Below are 15,168 nucleotides of genomic sequence, written 5' to 3'. Positions count from 1 at the left end.
GCTCAGAGACAGCAGTGGTAGCCGGCCCACCTACCTCATTTTACAGATGAGAGAAATGAGGTACAAACAAGTAAAAGGGCCCATGGTGAATTAATGAGAATCGAAACTAGCAGCCAAGGTCCTCCTGCCTCTCCAGGATACCAGCCTGCCTTTGGCATTAGAACCCCACAGATGCGACGATTCATGAGACCCCAGGTTAAGATTCAGTTGTAACACTGTTCCCCTGGATAAGCTGGGGCTGATTTAAAACCTTCTTGGATTTCAGTTTCCTTTTTTGTAAAACGGAGTGGGAAATCATCAGCCTCTTCGACAGCGGCGAGGAGCAAATGAAATAATGAATGTGAAAGGAATTATTATTTACCAGTAACAGAACTCAAAGAGCAGAGCGAGGTGGTGTAAGGGAAACTACAGTGGGTCCACAGACGTGCATTCCAGTCACGTCACCTCCCTGGGCCTCAGTTTCCTCAACTGTAAATGTGGAACCTGGCCCGGCTGACGGCCGCTGGCCCGGCTGACGGCCGCGGCCCTTCCAGCTCTGCCTTGCTAGGTTCTGAGGCCCTTCCAGGAGGCGCCGGCGCGGAGGGCCGAACCCTGGGGGAAAGGGCGAGGGAGCTCGAGGGGGACCTCGGGTTACCATCCTGCACCAGCGCCGTCTTCTCGGCCGCTCGCAGACTCTCCAGCCAACCGGTCACCGCCATCTTCCCTTCTCCCAGCTGCGTGCCCGGCTGGTGCCATGGCAACCGCCTAGCCGAGGGTCACTTCCGGATGGCCCGGAAGGTGTTCTTGGCAATATCTTTCTCTCTCTCTCTCCCCAACCCCTCCCCCCGGAGAGAGCGGCTGCACTGGTGAGTATTTCACTCCTACCCTCCCCCCCCCACCCCCCGGCCTAAAGATACCGCCACTCTGGGAGCGACCCCGGCGTAGGGGGATCTCTTAGGGCAGGCTCCAGGCACTCCAGCCCTCCTTGTTCAGCTGGGAGTCGGGCCAGCTGCGCCCGCGGCAGATGCACCACACCTGCCTGGGGCTTCTCCACCCTCACATGTAAAACCGAGATTCCCCCAATCTCGGAGGATGCCGCAAACCTGCTGCGGTCGTGCCCGACCTCCCCGCAGCTATGGGGCTGAGCACCTCCGTGCCGAGAGTCCCGGGACCAGGGCAGGTGCAGGGCTCTTTCACTGCCCCCTTCCCTCCCCACCTTACTCCTTGTCTCCTCCCACAGTTGCCCCAGGTTTTACTCTACTGGTCTGTCTTAGGGGTGAAGAAGAGTACGTGGAGTTGTGTGTAGGTTCCTTCCTGTCTCCACTCCTTTTGGGGACCCGATCCCTTCCTAAAGATATAGCAGCATTTCCCAGGCTAGCATCCCTTTTTGATTAAGTCCTTTGGAAGTGAGATGTAGGAAGGTTAGACACTGCACTATATCTTTAACAACCCCTCTAAGGAATGATATCCTTTCCAAATCCTCAGAAGCCCTCCCTTAAGTCCCACTCTTTTCATTTCCTCCCAATATTCGACTTTGAAATGCTATGAAGTATAGAGCCAGGATACACTACTGAGGTTCAGATGGGTTTGGGGACCCTGGGACTGAGCTGCTGTTCCCAAGGCCTGGCCAGTAGAGACCACATCCCCCTAGGCAAAAGGGCCAAAGGATCTCGATCCTGATTTACAGCTGCTACCACCTCTTAAACAGAAAGTTCAGGATCAAGTCAACCTCCATGGACCCCAGGGGCATCTTGAAGACATTTCCTAAGCGGAAGAAAATTCATGCTAATTCATCATCAAAAGCACCTGCAAAGATTCCCAAGAGGAAAGAGGGAGAAGAAGCAGGAGGTAAGCTGATCCACCCTCAGAACCTTCATGTACTTGAATCCTCAACCTCACTGTTGCCTTGCATTGTTTATGTCCCAAATAAGGTATTGCCCAAGACCTCACACAGTCAGAAAATATTCCCCGGTCCCTGAAGAAATGCCCAGTATAACTTTGCTCTCTAGGAGGCTGTCCCAGGGGTCATGACAGAATTTCCCCTTAGTTTCTCAGAGTTATAAGTTGTTTTACAGCCAAATTGACAAATAGATTACAAAGGTTTCTGGGGGTTGGGGGTGGGCGGGCTGGTGGCAGAAAGAGCCTACAAGCTTGTGAGGGTAGCAAGAACTAGAGACATGTCTGTCTTGTGCCTGGCACAAAATCTAATAATATTTGTTGAAAGAACGAATGTTAAAATGAGTGATGCTGAGCTGCAGCTTCAAAGCATGGAGAGAGGAGGGAGTCATTCATTCAATGAATATTTACAATGTGGCAGACACCATTCTAGGATGTATGAAAGGATATATGAAAGTCCTTATTACCCCTTACATTCGAGTGATGCCAAAGAGGAAATTTGTTCTATGTTTGTGTTGGGATTTCCAGAATTTAAGTTGTCTGGAAAAAGGAAAAATGATTGATTAGGGGGTAAGAGGATTGTTTATAAATAATTCGTTCAGATCATATCTGAAAATCATGACAACAGGCACCTGGATGTCCTCTCCACAGAATGGCTAAGCTCCTTGCGGGCCCATGTTGTGCCCACTGGCATTGGGCGAGCCCGGGCAGGACTCTTTGAGAAACAGATTGTCCAGCATGGTGGCCAGATATGCCCTGCCCAGGCCCCAGGGGTCACTCACATTGTGGTGGATGAAGGCATGGAATATAAGCGGGCCCTCCGCCTCCTTAGACTGCCCCGGCTGCCCCCCGGTGTCCAACTGGTGAAGTCATCTTGGCTGAGCTTGTGCCTGCAAGAAAGAAGGCTTGTGGATACGGCAGGATTCAAAATTGTCAACCCCAACAGGTAGGCTGGTCCCAGTCTTCCCTTAAATGTTTTCTGGCAGCATCTTGAGCTCTATTCTTAGATTTTTAACTATCACTCTCTTAATTGGACACATTGGAAAAGCAAAAATCCAGAGCAGAGAAGGATTGAGGGCAGAGGTATGGTTAGACCTTTGGTGTCTCAGCCTCCCATCTCCATCCTACAGGTGCCTGGACCAACCACAGCTCAGCAAGGCAGACCGAGATTCTTCTGTTCTTCCTGGTCCCCATGAGACTCTGCTCAGTATAGCCCCCTTACCTCCCGCTCTTCCCATCAGACCTGTGTCTCCTCTTCAGAAGGCAGAAGAGGCACCAAGCACCCAAGTCCAGGTCAGGGGCCTCCCGTCTCCCATGCTCCTTTCCTGTGGGAACCAGATCATAGTAAAGGGGAGGGCCTAGTGGTTGTTCAGAAAATCCCAGGCCTCTGAGAGAGGAGAGTTCTCTTTACTATGAAACCACTTAGCTCTTGCCAACATTCAGCACTCTTGCATTCACCCAGGCAGTCACCACTGTGCACATGGGGATCCTAGGGCTGGGCACTAGGGGAAGCCAAGTAGAACTGGGCCCAACAATTAAGAAGACCCAAGTCTCAAAGCAAAAAATGTTTATTTGGTACAAAATTTATATTTTGACTAGTACATTTCCTAATATAACTTATGTAGACAGCTTAGTTGAACACCATAAGTACATGGAACCTTGGGTAAGACATGAGATTTTGTTGGTTTGTCCAGAGTGATGCCATGATGAATCCCAGAGTGATTTGATCAGTGAGTGGAAAAGTATTTGCAAAGTCCCCTTCAGGGAATGGTGAGAATGGGGGAAAATTCAACTTCCCCAAGTTGAATTCTTGATATTCTCACAAGCAGTGTGGACAACCAAAGCTATAGGCTAAGCCCCCAATCTTGGGGTTTGTTCATATGAAACTTAACCCCACAAAGGATAGGTCAAGCCTACTTAAAATTAGGCCTAAGAGTCACCCCCAAGAGAACCTCTTTTGTTGCTCAGCTGTGGTCTCTCTTTCCAGCCAACACAACAAGCAAACTCACCACCCTCCCCTGTCTACACGGGACATGACTCCCAGGGGTGTGGACCTTCCTGGCAACATGGGACAGAAACCCTAGAATGAGCTGAAACTCAGCATCAAGGGATTGAGAAAACCTTCTCGACAAAAAGGGGGAGGAGGGAAATGAGACAAAGTGTCAATGGCTGAGAGATTCCAAACAGAGTCCAGAGGTTATCCTGGAGGTTATTTTTACACATTAAGTAGATATTACCTTGTTAGTCAAGATGTAATGGAGAGGCTGGAGGGAACTGCCTGAAAATGTAGAGCTGTGTTCCAGTAGCCATGTTTCTTGAAGATGATTATATAATGATATAGTTTTCACAAGGTGACTGTGTGATTGTGAAAACCTTGTGTCTGATGCTCCTTTTATCTACCTTATCAACAGACAAGTAGAATATATGGAATAAAAATAAATAATAGGGGGAACAAATGTTAAAATAAATTTAGTTTGAAATACTAGTGATCAATGAAAGGGAGAGGTAAGAGGTATGGTATGTATAAAATTTTTTTTGTTTTCGTTTTATTTCTTTTTCTGAATAGATGCAAATGTTCTAAGAAATGATCATAATGATGAATATGCAACTATGATGATATTGTGAATTACTGATTATATATGTAGAACGGAATGATCAAAATAGGAATGTTTGCATTTGTTATGTGTTTTTTGGTATTTAAAAAAATAAAATTAAAAAGAAGACCCAAGTTTAGTCAAGAGACTCAACCCCTACCTTCGAGGAGCCCTCCTTATAGATAGCAGGAATTTATTGTCTCTTCTTTTCCCTACCTAAAGCCCAGCTCTGATGATGAAACCTGTGATGGACTAGAGATGGGGAATCATCCAGCCTATCTGGAAGCCCTGGTCAGTGGCCACTACCCTACATTCCTCGAGGAAGATGGTGAGCCGAGCCCAGCCCTGGGGACCCTGGATAAGTGGGTCTGTGCACAACCTTCAAGCCAGAAGGCAATGAACCACAACCCCCACATCACAGAGAAGCTGGAAGTGCTGGCCAAAGCTTACACTGTTCAGGGAGACAAATGGAGGGCTCTGAGCTATGCCAAGGCCATCAATGCCCTCAAGAGTTTCCACAAGCCTGTTACTTCCCACCAGGTACCTGGGGACTAGCGCAAGGGTGGGCATCCTTTCTTTACTAGCCGGGAGTAGGGGGAGGCACCAGTCACAAGTGGGGATCTAATGTAGTGGTTAAGGTTTTATGACATCTGGGATTTGCATAAAAGAAGAAAATGGGGAGGTTGATGAAAGCGTATTGGCAAAATCTTGATATTTGTTGAAGCTGGGTAACCATTCCATTCATACTTCACATCTTTTGCTGGGCCTATGCTTACTGTGGCCACAGAGGTGCTAACCAGCCGGACAGTCCTCCTCCCAGAATCCTGCTAATGGAGTGTGCTTCCCTACCACTGGCTCTATACGCATCTCCCCTCATCTTGCTATTCTTTCTTGCCACTATCTCTTCCCTTCTAGGAGGCCTGCAGTATCCCTGGGATTGGGAAGCGGATGGCTGAGAAGATTGTGGAGATCCTGGAGAGTGGGCATCTGCGGAAGCTGGACCATATCAGTGAAAGTGTGCCTGTCTTGGAGATTTTCTCCAACATCTGGGGAGCTGGAACCAAGACTGCCCAAATGTGGTACCAGCAGGTCATACCCTCACCTACCCTACTTCAGCTTTGCCATGTCTCAGAGATTCTGTCCCACAGGTCTGTTACATTCTGACGGGAATGAACCTAGACTATAGAGAAACCATTTTTCAAGGAAACCAGGGCTTGTGGATTCCCCTCTCCTGATTCCCAGAGGCCCTTACATGTGATATAGGCAGAGGCAGGAGTAGTCAAAGCAGTGGTTCTCAAACTTGGCTGTAGATGCCGGGCCCATCCACAAACTAGTGGAGCCCAGGGATCAGTATTTTAAGAATGTGGTAGGGTTGAATTTTGGTGTGTTTTTTGTGCCCCTTGCCTATTCTAAGTCCAACTGATTATAGACCTAACTGCTGCTGGTGTAAGTCCTGGCCTAAGGCCTTACTTAGGAGTGCTCACTCACTGCCTCATCTTTGGTCCTGGATCCTCACAACCTCCTCTTCTGGTTTTCTTTTCTAGGGTTTCCGGAGCCTGGAAGACATCCGCAGCCAAGCATTCCTGACCACCCAGCAGGCCATTGGCCTGAGGCATTACGATGACTTCCTGGAACGTATGCCCAGGGAGGAGGCCACAGACATTGAGCAAATGGTGAGCAGGTATCCCAGAGCAGTGAGGACAGCCGGGTCCTGCTAGAAGTCTGACTTGAAGCCAAGAGCCCCTGACCTTCAGCCAGGGAACCTAGCAAGCAGAGGAAGCAATGAGTTACCAGGGGTTGGGACCAAAGCTACAGGCTGAGAGAAGGGGGTGGGTGACTTTGGAAGGGGAGTACTGCAACACCAGTTTTCTGAATTAGAGTTCTCAGTAGTGAGATCAAGTTAAGATGAATTTTATGTTAGAATAGTGTTAGGACTGGATTGATGTTAGGGCTAGAGTAGAGGTAGATTATTGTTTAAATTCCTTGAGGATATTGAAATTTGAACTGGGCTAGATTAAGGCAGAAGTTGTACCCTTTTTATGGTTCACAAACTTCTTTGAGAACCCCAAAATGCACAAGTGTACAAAGTTTTAGATCTCTTTCCAGGAAATGTATGGAATCTTGAAGCCTGCCCAAGGCAAAATCCTCAGGTTCAGGATTTGGATTAGAGTTGGGGTAGAAGCACAGCACCAGTAGGACCAGGTCTGGAGTTAGAGGAGCACTCGATCAAAAGTTAGGTTAAAGGTAGGCTTGAATTAAGATTAGGGTTTTGCTGGAGTTGGTTGGTTTCAAGGTAAGATTTTTAGCTGTCTCAGAAATAAAGTTTGGCCAAGATTAGGGTTTCGTTTGGAGTTGGGCTAGGGATTTGGATCATGTAAAACCTAGATTAGAGAGAGTATAGTATACATTGGCAGGGTGTACTATTTGTTCAGTGGGCATTAGGATTAGGGGCTGGTTGCTGTGGGCAAGGTTTGCTCACTTTGGTATAGGATTCTGCTGGGGTTAGGCCTCCATGGAGGCTTTGGCCCAGTTTAGTTGAAATCAGCTCCCAGCTCTATTCCAAGCCATGGGATTTTATCCACCTTTCTCCACCCATCACCAAGCCTTGGTGTGAAAGATGACACTGTCACTCAGTCACAGTCTCCGGGCACAGAGAATGCTGCAGCCGAGCCCTATCCCTTGGAACAGAAGTGGCTTCCCACCTGGCCTCCTGTTCTCCCACTGTAGGAGCAGTAGGAGTTTTTATTCATGCTAGGCCTCCTCCTCCCATCCTCTTGGGAGGCTCAAGAAGGGACTGATGGGATTAGCAATGCTGCCTTTGAGGAGAATTGAGGTGTCCTAGCTTCAGGTATCCAGGGCCCCAGAAATCTCAGTGTCCTGGGGTGGAGGCGGGAAGGCCATCTGCATATGAAAGGCCTCAGTGTCTCTGGAGGGAAGACTAATGGGCTTATAGCCCCTTAGCTGACAGTCCCCTCTGCCTCTGCTCCCTCCCTACTACACCCCATTCCTCCAAGTCAGGATGTGGGCATTGGCTCAGAATTGCTCCCTTATTTTCTTTGCTTTCCTTTCCCACAGGTGCAGTTAGATTTCTGTGCTCCATTTCCCCCCCACCAGGCCTGGGCCTGGGGTACCCAGCCTGCTCAGGCTCCAAGCCCCAATTCACACACTCTGACTTTAACTCCAAATCTTTAGATACCTGGGGCTGCTTGACTGAAGGTTTTCAGATACCCCAGTGCTTGTCTGAAATGGAGGTTCACAAACCTGAGCATATGGGTTGGGGAAAGGGCCAAGAGAAGATATGCTCTGAGAGAGTTCCAGAGAGAACAATCAGTGCCCTCCGTCAAAAGCAGAGGGAAAACCTTATATCCTACTTCAGGCCTAGCACCTGTGGTGTGAGCACTTTTATTTCCTCTTCTGTTCTCATGAAGCTAGAGAACAGCTTCTGTCTAGGAGAGATCCTCTGGCCTCTGTTCCCTGGGGCTCATTCGCTCAGGCTGGTACCCAAGCATTCAGGGATTGGTTTGGGTCAGAAACTACCACTGTGGACCCCTGGGTCAGGGAATGCCTTCTTGCTGCCTTCTGAAGCCCTGGCCCCCTCTTTCTCTTCTCTCTTTTCTGTTCTTCCCCAGGTCCGGGAATCAGCCCAGGCCCTCAACCCCGGACTGCTATGTGTGGCATGTGGTTCATATAGACGGGGGAAAGCAACCTGTGGGGATGTGGATGTGCTGGTCACTCACCCAGATGGCCGGTCTCACCAGGGCATCTTAAGTCGCCTCCTTGACAATCTTCGGCAACGAGGTACAAGCCTCAATTCTGGGTGGGCAAGTTGGCAGCAGCATGGCTAGGCAGGGTTGGGCAACTCCCAGGATGGAGAGCCTGAAATTTGTAGTTCCTAGGCAGGAAGCAGAGGAGGTTGCTCTGTAAGAAGCCCACCTCTCCCTTATGGTCACAGCTCCCTACACCCACCCAGAGGTGCTCAGTAATACCTGCCCATGAATATCTCATCTGGTCTGTCTATGATACTGGACAGACAGCAGGAGGAATTACTAGCTGCATTTCACAAGTAAGGAAACAGGCCCAGAGAGAGTAAGGTGGCCCAGCAAATAAATAGGTGAGCTGGGAATAGGCAGCCAAGACCTGAGAGGATCGGGGACAACCCAGGGTCTGGCTCCCTGCCCTCTCAGCAGCTCCCCTTGTTGGGTCAGGGTTCCTGACAGATGACTTGGTAAGCCAGGAGGAGAATGGCCAGCAGCAGAAGTACCTGGGTGTGTGCCAGCTCCCAGGGCCAGGAAGGCGGCACCGGCGGCTCGACATCATCGTTGTGCCCTACAGTGAGTTTGCCTGTGCTCTGCTCTACTTCACTGGCTCTGCCCACTTCAACCGTTCCATGCGGGCTCTGGCCAAGACCAAAGGCATGAGCTTGTCAGAGCATGCCCTCAGCATGGCTGTGGTCCGGAACACCCACGGCCTCAAGGTGGGGCCTGGCCAGGTGCTGCCTACTCCCACTGAGAAGGATGTCTTCAGGCTGTTAGGCCTACCCTACCGAGAACCAGCTGAACGGGACTGGTGACCCATGGCCGAGCGCTAGACCAGCTGCCCTACCCGGCTGTTTAGAACGCCTGTCTAGCCTCAGCTGGCTGCCCCTTACTATTTCCACTACTAGCAGTCTTCAGCAAGCCTGGGCCCTGGGCCTACGGGAAGGGAATAGGCTGCTATGTCTTCACCCTCACCATGGCCCTGGTAGAGTTTTGCCCCATTTTAAGGAGGAACGGGTGACTGGTTTGAGGTCCAGCTTCCTGTGCTAAGGCGAGGCACCCCTTTTCCTACCCTAAGAAGCTGCTGGGGTTAGAATAGAGGCTGTAGGGGAAGAGGCAAGCAGCTGTGGTCCCAGCAAAATCCAAGACCCTTTGAAGTAGGAGAATGAGTCACATACTCCTTTTGCCCACCATTCTTCCCGTGCAGCTGGAGGGGCTGGGCAGAGGGGGCGCCCCTGGTTTGGCAAGAAGAGCATTTGAAGGTCCAGGGACCAGTAAAGTACATTTGACACTCAATCCTGCCTGATTTTGTGAGCTGCTGCTTCCAGCCCAAGCAGGGCTGGGGATGGGAGCTGTGTGGGAGAGCTCTGAAATGCTGCAGTAACTGCCCTCCTAATGGCCCAACTTGAGCTGAGCTGGTTCCTAGGCTCGGAAGTGGAACAGGGGTGATGTTGGAAAGAGAATTCAGGGAGCAGGGCATCAAAAATGCCTCTCTCTGTTCACTCATTGGCATCCTCGGTGGTTTATGCTCTAGACCAGCCTATTGGGGAACATGAACAAAGAGACAAGACGCAGGAAATGATTCAGAACAACTAAATGACAACCTTTATGCCACTGATGAGGCTGGAACAGTCAGGGAAGGCTGCCTGGAAGAGGGGAGGGGCAGGCCAGCAGGGAAATAGCCTGTTTAAGAGGGTAAGCAGGCTCTATTTGGGGACAATTTGGGGAACACCTTTAGAGAGGATGATGTATAGTGGCAATCAGAAGAAGGCCAGGCTGGTAGAGGATTGAAAGTGGACTGAAGGGCTTAATTTGACAGAGTAGGTAGGAAGAATTCCAGCTAGTGGTTCAGAATGGCTTTCTATTTAGGCCAGGCCTTGTAGGACAGGGAGAATTTAGTTGGGGGGTAAGGAAGGAAGTTTGGGCAAACAAGTAAAATAATAGGCACAGAGAAGAAGGCTGTGTTGCCCGAACATCAAGCAACCTGGAAAGGCCCCATAACCCGGGGCATTTTTTAGGTATAGAGTGAGAGGAACTTTAGTCACAGAGGTGGGCTCAAACCTGAGTGTGCTGGGAAGGAGAGGACAGGGAGTGCTGAGTCCTGTTGGTAACTTGCAGGGACTCCCAGAGCAGACTTTGTCTGCCCTGCCTCAGTCGTCTCAGTTGGGAGATCCCAGCAGACTGAGAGTGGGCCCCTCAAATCTAGTTCAGGACTCTGAAGTCCAAGCCACAGGACCTCACATGCTGGGGAGGGAACCAAAAACCCATGGAGTCTAGGGCCCTTTCACTACTTGGGACTAACCAGAGAGAGAGAGCCAGATCAAAGATGGAAAAGCTTCCTTGAGGGGTAAGCACCTCCTTCCTGTGCCTGTCTCCCTGAGAGGCATGGCTGCCAAAGGCCATAGTGAATCTGGGATGGACAGGAGAGGAACTGGGGAAATCCCTGGGACCTCAGGCATTAGGGCTGCTTTTGGTCCCTCTTTATTAAGAGCTATTCCAGTTCTACTCTGGGCTGGACCCTCAGTGTGTGCCACTGACCCCAGCATGGGTCAGGGTAAGCAGAAGCCCAAAGGATAAGAGGTCCCAGACCCTCTCCTTTTGCTTCACGTATCAGTGCCCTAGCCTGCTTAGCAGCCTCTCCAGGCCCAGAGGAACAGGCCTTCAGAGCTAGGAAAGAGGGATCCTTTGGGTCCACACATAGGAAGTTCCTCAAGCTAAAGGGAAGGATCTTGTGGTCATATCTCTGTCTGAAACCAGGAGCCTGACCCCCATTCCTGCCATCACCATCACCCTGCATCTGCCTTCACCTCTTCCCCAGGAGATTCAGATCTCAACCCACTTGGAGGATTGCCTTTCACACCATCCAGGCTATTAGCCCCCTACTGGGGAGGACGTGAGGAAATGATGGACTAAAGAGGGAGCATGCCATCCTGGAGATAGAACCCTCTTGACTACTTGAGCTGACACAGGAGGCCAGGGGCAGAGCTTCTGAGGAATAGAAGCTGATGGAGGCATTTCTGCATCTTCGAAAAAGGCTGCCCGTTTGGGTGGGAGACAGTTCTTTGAATCTAAAACTAAGCAGAGGCTGAGTGTTGAGGGTATTCCACAGCCACTTATGAGCCTGATCTGATTCCTAGGCAGGTTTGCAGTCCAGCCCCCCATCCTTCCAGAAAGCGAGACAGAATTTCAGAGCTGTGGGAGCTAGGGTCCAGCACCTGAACACCCCATAAACCCACCCCTAATCACCACTTGCCCTAATGAGGAGAGGAGCCCCCACATCCTGCTTCCTGCCACTCAGCCCAACCAGAGTTGTCCCTGGCCAGGTTTCATGTGTGGTAGACAGAATAATGCCCCACATCCACGTTTTAACCCCTGGGTTCTGGAAATATATTCCTTTACATGGCAAAAGGGACTCTGCAGGTGTAATTAAGGCTAAGGGATTTGAGTTGCAATTATCCTGAACTATCTATTGGGCCCCAACCTAACCATGAGACCTTAAAAGTGGAGAACCTTTCCCAGCTACAATCAGACAGAGATGTGGAAGAAAGGTCAGACAGATGGGATGTTGCTGCTACTGAAGATGGAGAATGAAGGCCGCCAGCCAGGAAATACAGGCAGCATCTAGAAGCTAGAATTGGCAAGGAAATGGATTCTCCCTGGAAGCCTCCAGAAAGGAATGGAGCCCTGCCAGCACCTTGGTGTTTAGCCCACTGAGCCCTGTGTTGGACTCTGAGTTTCAGAATTGTGAGATAATAAATATATGTTGTTCTGAGCCACTGTGTGGTAGTTTGTTCCTGTAGCACTAGGTAACAGATACACCATGTATGTCTTGGTCTTTCCCTTCACAAAGTGGGCAGAGGGATAGTGGATGTGAACAGGCCCTGCTGTGCCGTGGAGGGAGTCCCCTGAAGTGCAGTTGGGAGGGTGGTGGGAGAGGGGAAGCAGCCTCTATGCCTGGAGCAGGGAAGGGTCAGGTGGTGGGCAAAGCCCTGGGCCCCAGCTTGCAGATGGGCTCAGTCTGAGCCTCCCTTAATTTCACCTTTCCGCTGGCACTTTGTGCTTAAGATACTAGTGCTCTCCAGGCTGCTCTGCCTGAGCCCTGCCAAACTTGGGGCATCGTCTTTTTCCAGGGGCCTTGGGTAATGGCATCCCCCTTGGCCCTAGACTTGCACTGCACAGTGGCACCAGGTGAGGGAAGCCACTGCTTGCTGCTTGAGTGGGCGGAGCCTCTTCCTGAATAGGAATGGTGGCCCCTGCTGGACTCTGGACTGGCCCTGCCTGAGCAGGCGCAAGGTCCAGGCATAGTACTAGACCGCTTCACCTACTGCCTTCACCCACAGGGCTCCTGTTCCCTCAGCTCAGCTGGTGCTATGCATTGGGGTGCTCTGGGTATGTGTGTCCAGGTACAACTACGTTATTTGTCCGTGTGCCCAGCGCACATGCTGAGCCGTTTGTGTGCTGAGGGTTTGGGATTTTGTATCTGAGTATGTGTGTGTACCCCTGGGTATGTGCCAGCATGTCCCTGGCTGGGCCTCTGCCTGCATTCCCTGTGTGTTGAGGGCTCAGGCAGGGTCTTTAGGCTGGGTCGGGGGTGGGGTGTCCCTGGAAGCCCCCTGAGGTACTGGGTAGGGAATGCGGAAGGTGCTGGAGCCCAAGCTCTGGACTTGGGGTCCTCTTGTCCATGGAGGCGGCCACAGGGCGGGCCGCCTGAGTCAGCCTGGAGCGCCATCAATAGCGCGCGGTTAATTAATTTGATGGGAACAGCAGGGATTGCCGTTTGCATTTAGTGAAGTTCCAGGAACTTCCAACCTCATCTTCATAATTGGCCTCATAAATTGTAAGAAAGAGAGAGATCAGCAAAGCAGGAGGGAGGAGGGGACGCCCGTCCGTCCTTATTTAATTTTATTGCTGAAATTCATCTTTTTAGCCTCCTCCGGAATCGGCTCTCCCTGCCGGATTTGCCTAATCATGATAAATTAATATTCATTTCCCCGCCTCTTCTCCAGCTCCCGCGCTGTAGATGGAGTTAGGAGGGGGGTCTCCTTCCAGCCCAGCCCCTCTGCCAGCCCTTAGTGGGTATCTGGGGGAGGGGGGCTGGGCAGCCATGAAGGGAAGCTTGTGTACAGAAAAGAAAGTGAAACGTGGGGAGGGCGGGAGGGGAGCTGGATGAATGACACACTTCTGTTATATGCGGGGGGGGGGGGGGGGGGGGTGATTGGGCCTCCCAGATGAGAGGCTCCTGAGGGTTCCCGACCCCTCCCTGTGCAGAAACTGCCAGAAGCTTCAGGATGCTGAGATCAACTACCCTTGCCAGACAGGGCAGTGAGAAGGGGGCAGGAAGAGCCTGAGAAGGCCCTTTTGGAGACCCAGAGGCTGAGATTGGGGACAGAGAGGAAGGGTTTGGGAGGAGGGCCTGAGAGGGAGGGCAAAAGATTGGTGGTGCACCTGAGCTGGACTTTGCCCCACCTCACCCTCAACTAGACACAGGCCACCTTGCCCTGTGCAGCCTCCAGGTGTCCCCATCCTTGTCTTTGGCAGCTCATGGGCACCCATGGTCTCTGGTGACAGAAACAGCCTCCCAGCCTCCCCACAGCCCAGCCTGGCAGGACCCCCTTTTGTGGTGCTCCCTGTCTCAGCTACTGCTCTTCCTTGGCCCATTCTTGAGGGCCCAGACAGGGGTGCTGCAGGGAGGGTAGCACAGCCTTGCTCTTTCCTGGAGAGAAGGACTTCTACCATTCAAGGCTCCAATCCTCATCTTACACAACTGGGTGAAATCTGGGAGGGATTTCAGATTTTATCTAGCCCCTTGCCCCATTTTACAAATGAAGGAATAGAGGTCCAGGGATGGGAAGTGACTGGCCCAAGGCATCACAGAAGTCAGAAAGGCTGGACTAGGAGAAAGGGATACTTCCTGCCCACCTGGGTGCTGGATGTGGTAAACAGGATTTTAAGAATGTTTCCCAACAACCCTCCTTCTTGTATAATCTCCTCCCCTTTAAGCGTGGGCCAAACCAGCAAATTTGATAAGATGTTCCTCCTGTCATTATGTTACATTACATGGCAAAAGGGAGATTATCCTGTGGGCCTAATATAATCACAGGAGCCCTTTAACAGCAGTGAATTTTCTCTGGCAGGTAGCAGAAGGGACAAGATTTGAAACATGAGAAAGATTCCATGTGCTGTTGCTGGCTCTGAAGATGGAGGGAGCCATGTACAAGGACAGAAAGTGTCCTCTGGCTGACAGCCAGCAAGGAAATGGGGACCTCAGTCCTACAGCCCTAAGAAACTGAATTCTACCAACAAGAAGAATAAACACAGAGGCAGATTCTTCCCCACAGCCTCCAGACAAGAGCCCAGCCTAGCCAACATCTTGATTTTGGCCTCATGAGACCTTAAGCAGCGAACCCAATTCAGCCTGCTTGGATTTCTGACCTACAGAGCTGTGATAACTGGATGTTGTTTTATACTGTTAAATTTGTGATTAACTTGTTATGTAGCAATAGGAAACAATACACTGCCTATGAGAAGAGTGCTTTAAGAGGGGGTGAAGCTGGGAGAGGTCTGGGGGTTCCATCCTAATATCACCTCTCTCCCCCCACATTCCCACATTGCAACAATGAACTGGAGTTGACAAGGCCCTCACCACTCTTGTTCCACCTGGGGTCTAACTCTTGTAAGCATTTATATTTGTGACTTCTGCTCAATTGGACTTGCTTCCCTGGGTTAGGAGGAGCTGTGAGCTCACTGGTTAACAGTGATGGGGGAAATGTCCATAGCCCACACCTGTCATGGGGGCGGTCCTTAACAGGAGAGGCTTCCGTGGAATTGGTTCGGGATGTGGGCACTATGGGCAGGCTGGTAATTTGGTGCCCTTTCAAACCAGAGCCCCTCCACCCGCAACCAGGGTTTTCAAAAATTTCTGTTCAATAATTATTTATAGAGCC

At 50.8% G+C, this 15,168-nt stretch overlaps 2 protein-coding genes across 6 annotated transcripts in view; one reads left to right on the top strand and one right to left on the bottom strand.

Moving 5' to 3' along the window:
• DPCD (deleted in primary ciliary dyskinesia homolog (mouse)) overlaps nt 1-747 on the bottom strand; it is a 35,401-nt gene extending 34,654 nt beyond the window's left edge. For 2 of the 3 annotated variants that reach the window (XM_077125802.1, XM_077125803.1), the window contains exon 1: nt 635-747. In XM_077125802.1, the coding sequence (XP_076981917.1) occupies nt 635-698 (64 nt within the window). In that variant the 5' untranslated portion in view covers nt 699-747. Of the gene's footprint in view, nt 1-361; nt 484-634 lie in introns of those variants that run through there. The other variant, XM_077125804.1, reaches the window with a different exon arrangement.
• Nucleotides 748-749: 2 nt separating this feature from the next.
• On the top strand, nt 750-14,915 carry POLL (DNA polymerase lambda). 3 transcript variants are annotated; one of them, XM_077125801.1, is made up of 9 exons: nt 750-845; nt 1,688-1,827; nt 2,527-2,821; nt 3,006-3,168; nt 4,692-5,009; nt 5,385-5,558; nt 6,014-6,142; nt 8,099-8,267; nt 14,359-14,915. In XM_077125801.1, exons 2-9 carry the CDS (start codon nt 1,713-1,715, stop codon nt 14,379-14,381), a joined length of 1,386 nt encoding a protein of 461 aa, XP_076981916.1. In that variant the 5' UTR covers nt 750-845; nt 1,688-1,712; the 3' UTR covers nt 14,382-14,915. The 3 variants fall into 3 exon arrangements, with proteins under 3 accessions (XP_076981916.1, XP_076981915.1, XP_076981914.1); XM_077125800.1 differs by lacking the exon at nt 14,359-14,915 and adding an exon at nt 11,043-11,990; XM_077125799.1 differs by lacking the exon at nt 14,359-14,915 and adding an exon at nt 8,675-9,520.
• Nucleotides 14,916-15,168: the final 253 nt, after the last annotated feature.

Source organism: Tamandua tetradactyla, chromosome 13 (assembly GCF_023851605.1).
Source record: "Tamandua tetradactyla isolate mTamTet1 chromosome 13, mTamTet1.pri, whole genome shotgun sequence".
Taxonomy (NCBI): Eukaryota; Metazoa; Chordata; class Mammalia; order Pilosa; family Myrmecophagidae; genus Tamandua; species Tamandua tetradactyla.
The sequence above is the reverse complement of the archived record's forward strand: the minus strand, read 5'-3'. Positions and strand labels throughout refer to the sequence as shown.

What these genes read in the sequence shown, in the direction of transcription:
- POLL (XM_077125799.1), top strand. Translation starts at nt 1,713, where the DNA reads ATGGACCCCAGGGGCATCTTGAAGACATTTCCTAAGCGGAAGAAAATT. An exon ending in CCCAAATGTGGTACCAGCAG is followed by an intron (nt 5,559 to 6,013) that starts GTCATACCCTCA and finishes TTTCTTTTCTAG; the next exon opens with GGTTTCCGGAGCCTGGAAGA. An exon ending in CCACAGACATTGAGCAAATG is followed by an intron (nt 6,143 to 8,098) that starts GTGAGCAGGTAT and finishes GTTCTTCCCCAG; the next exon opens with GTCCGGGAATCAGCCCAGGC.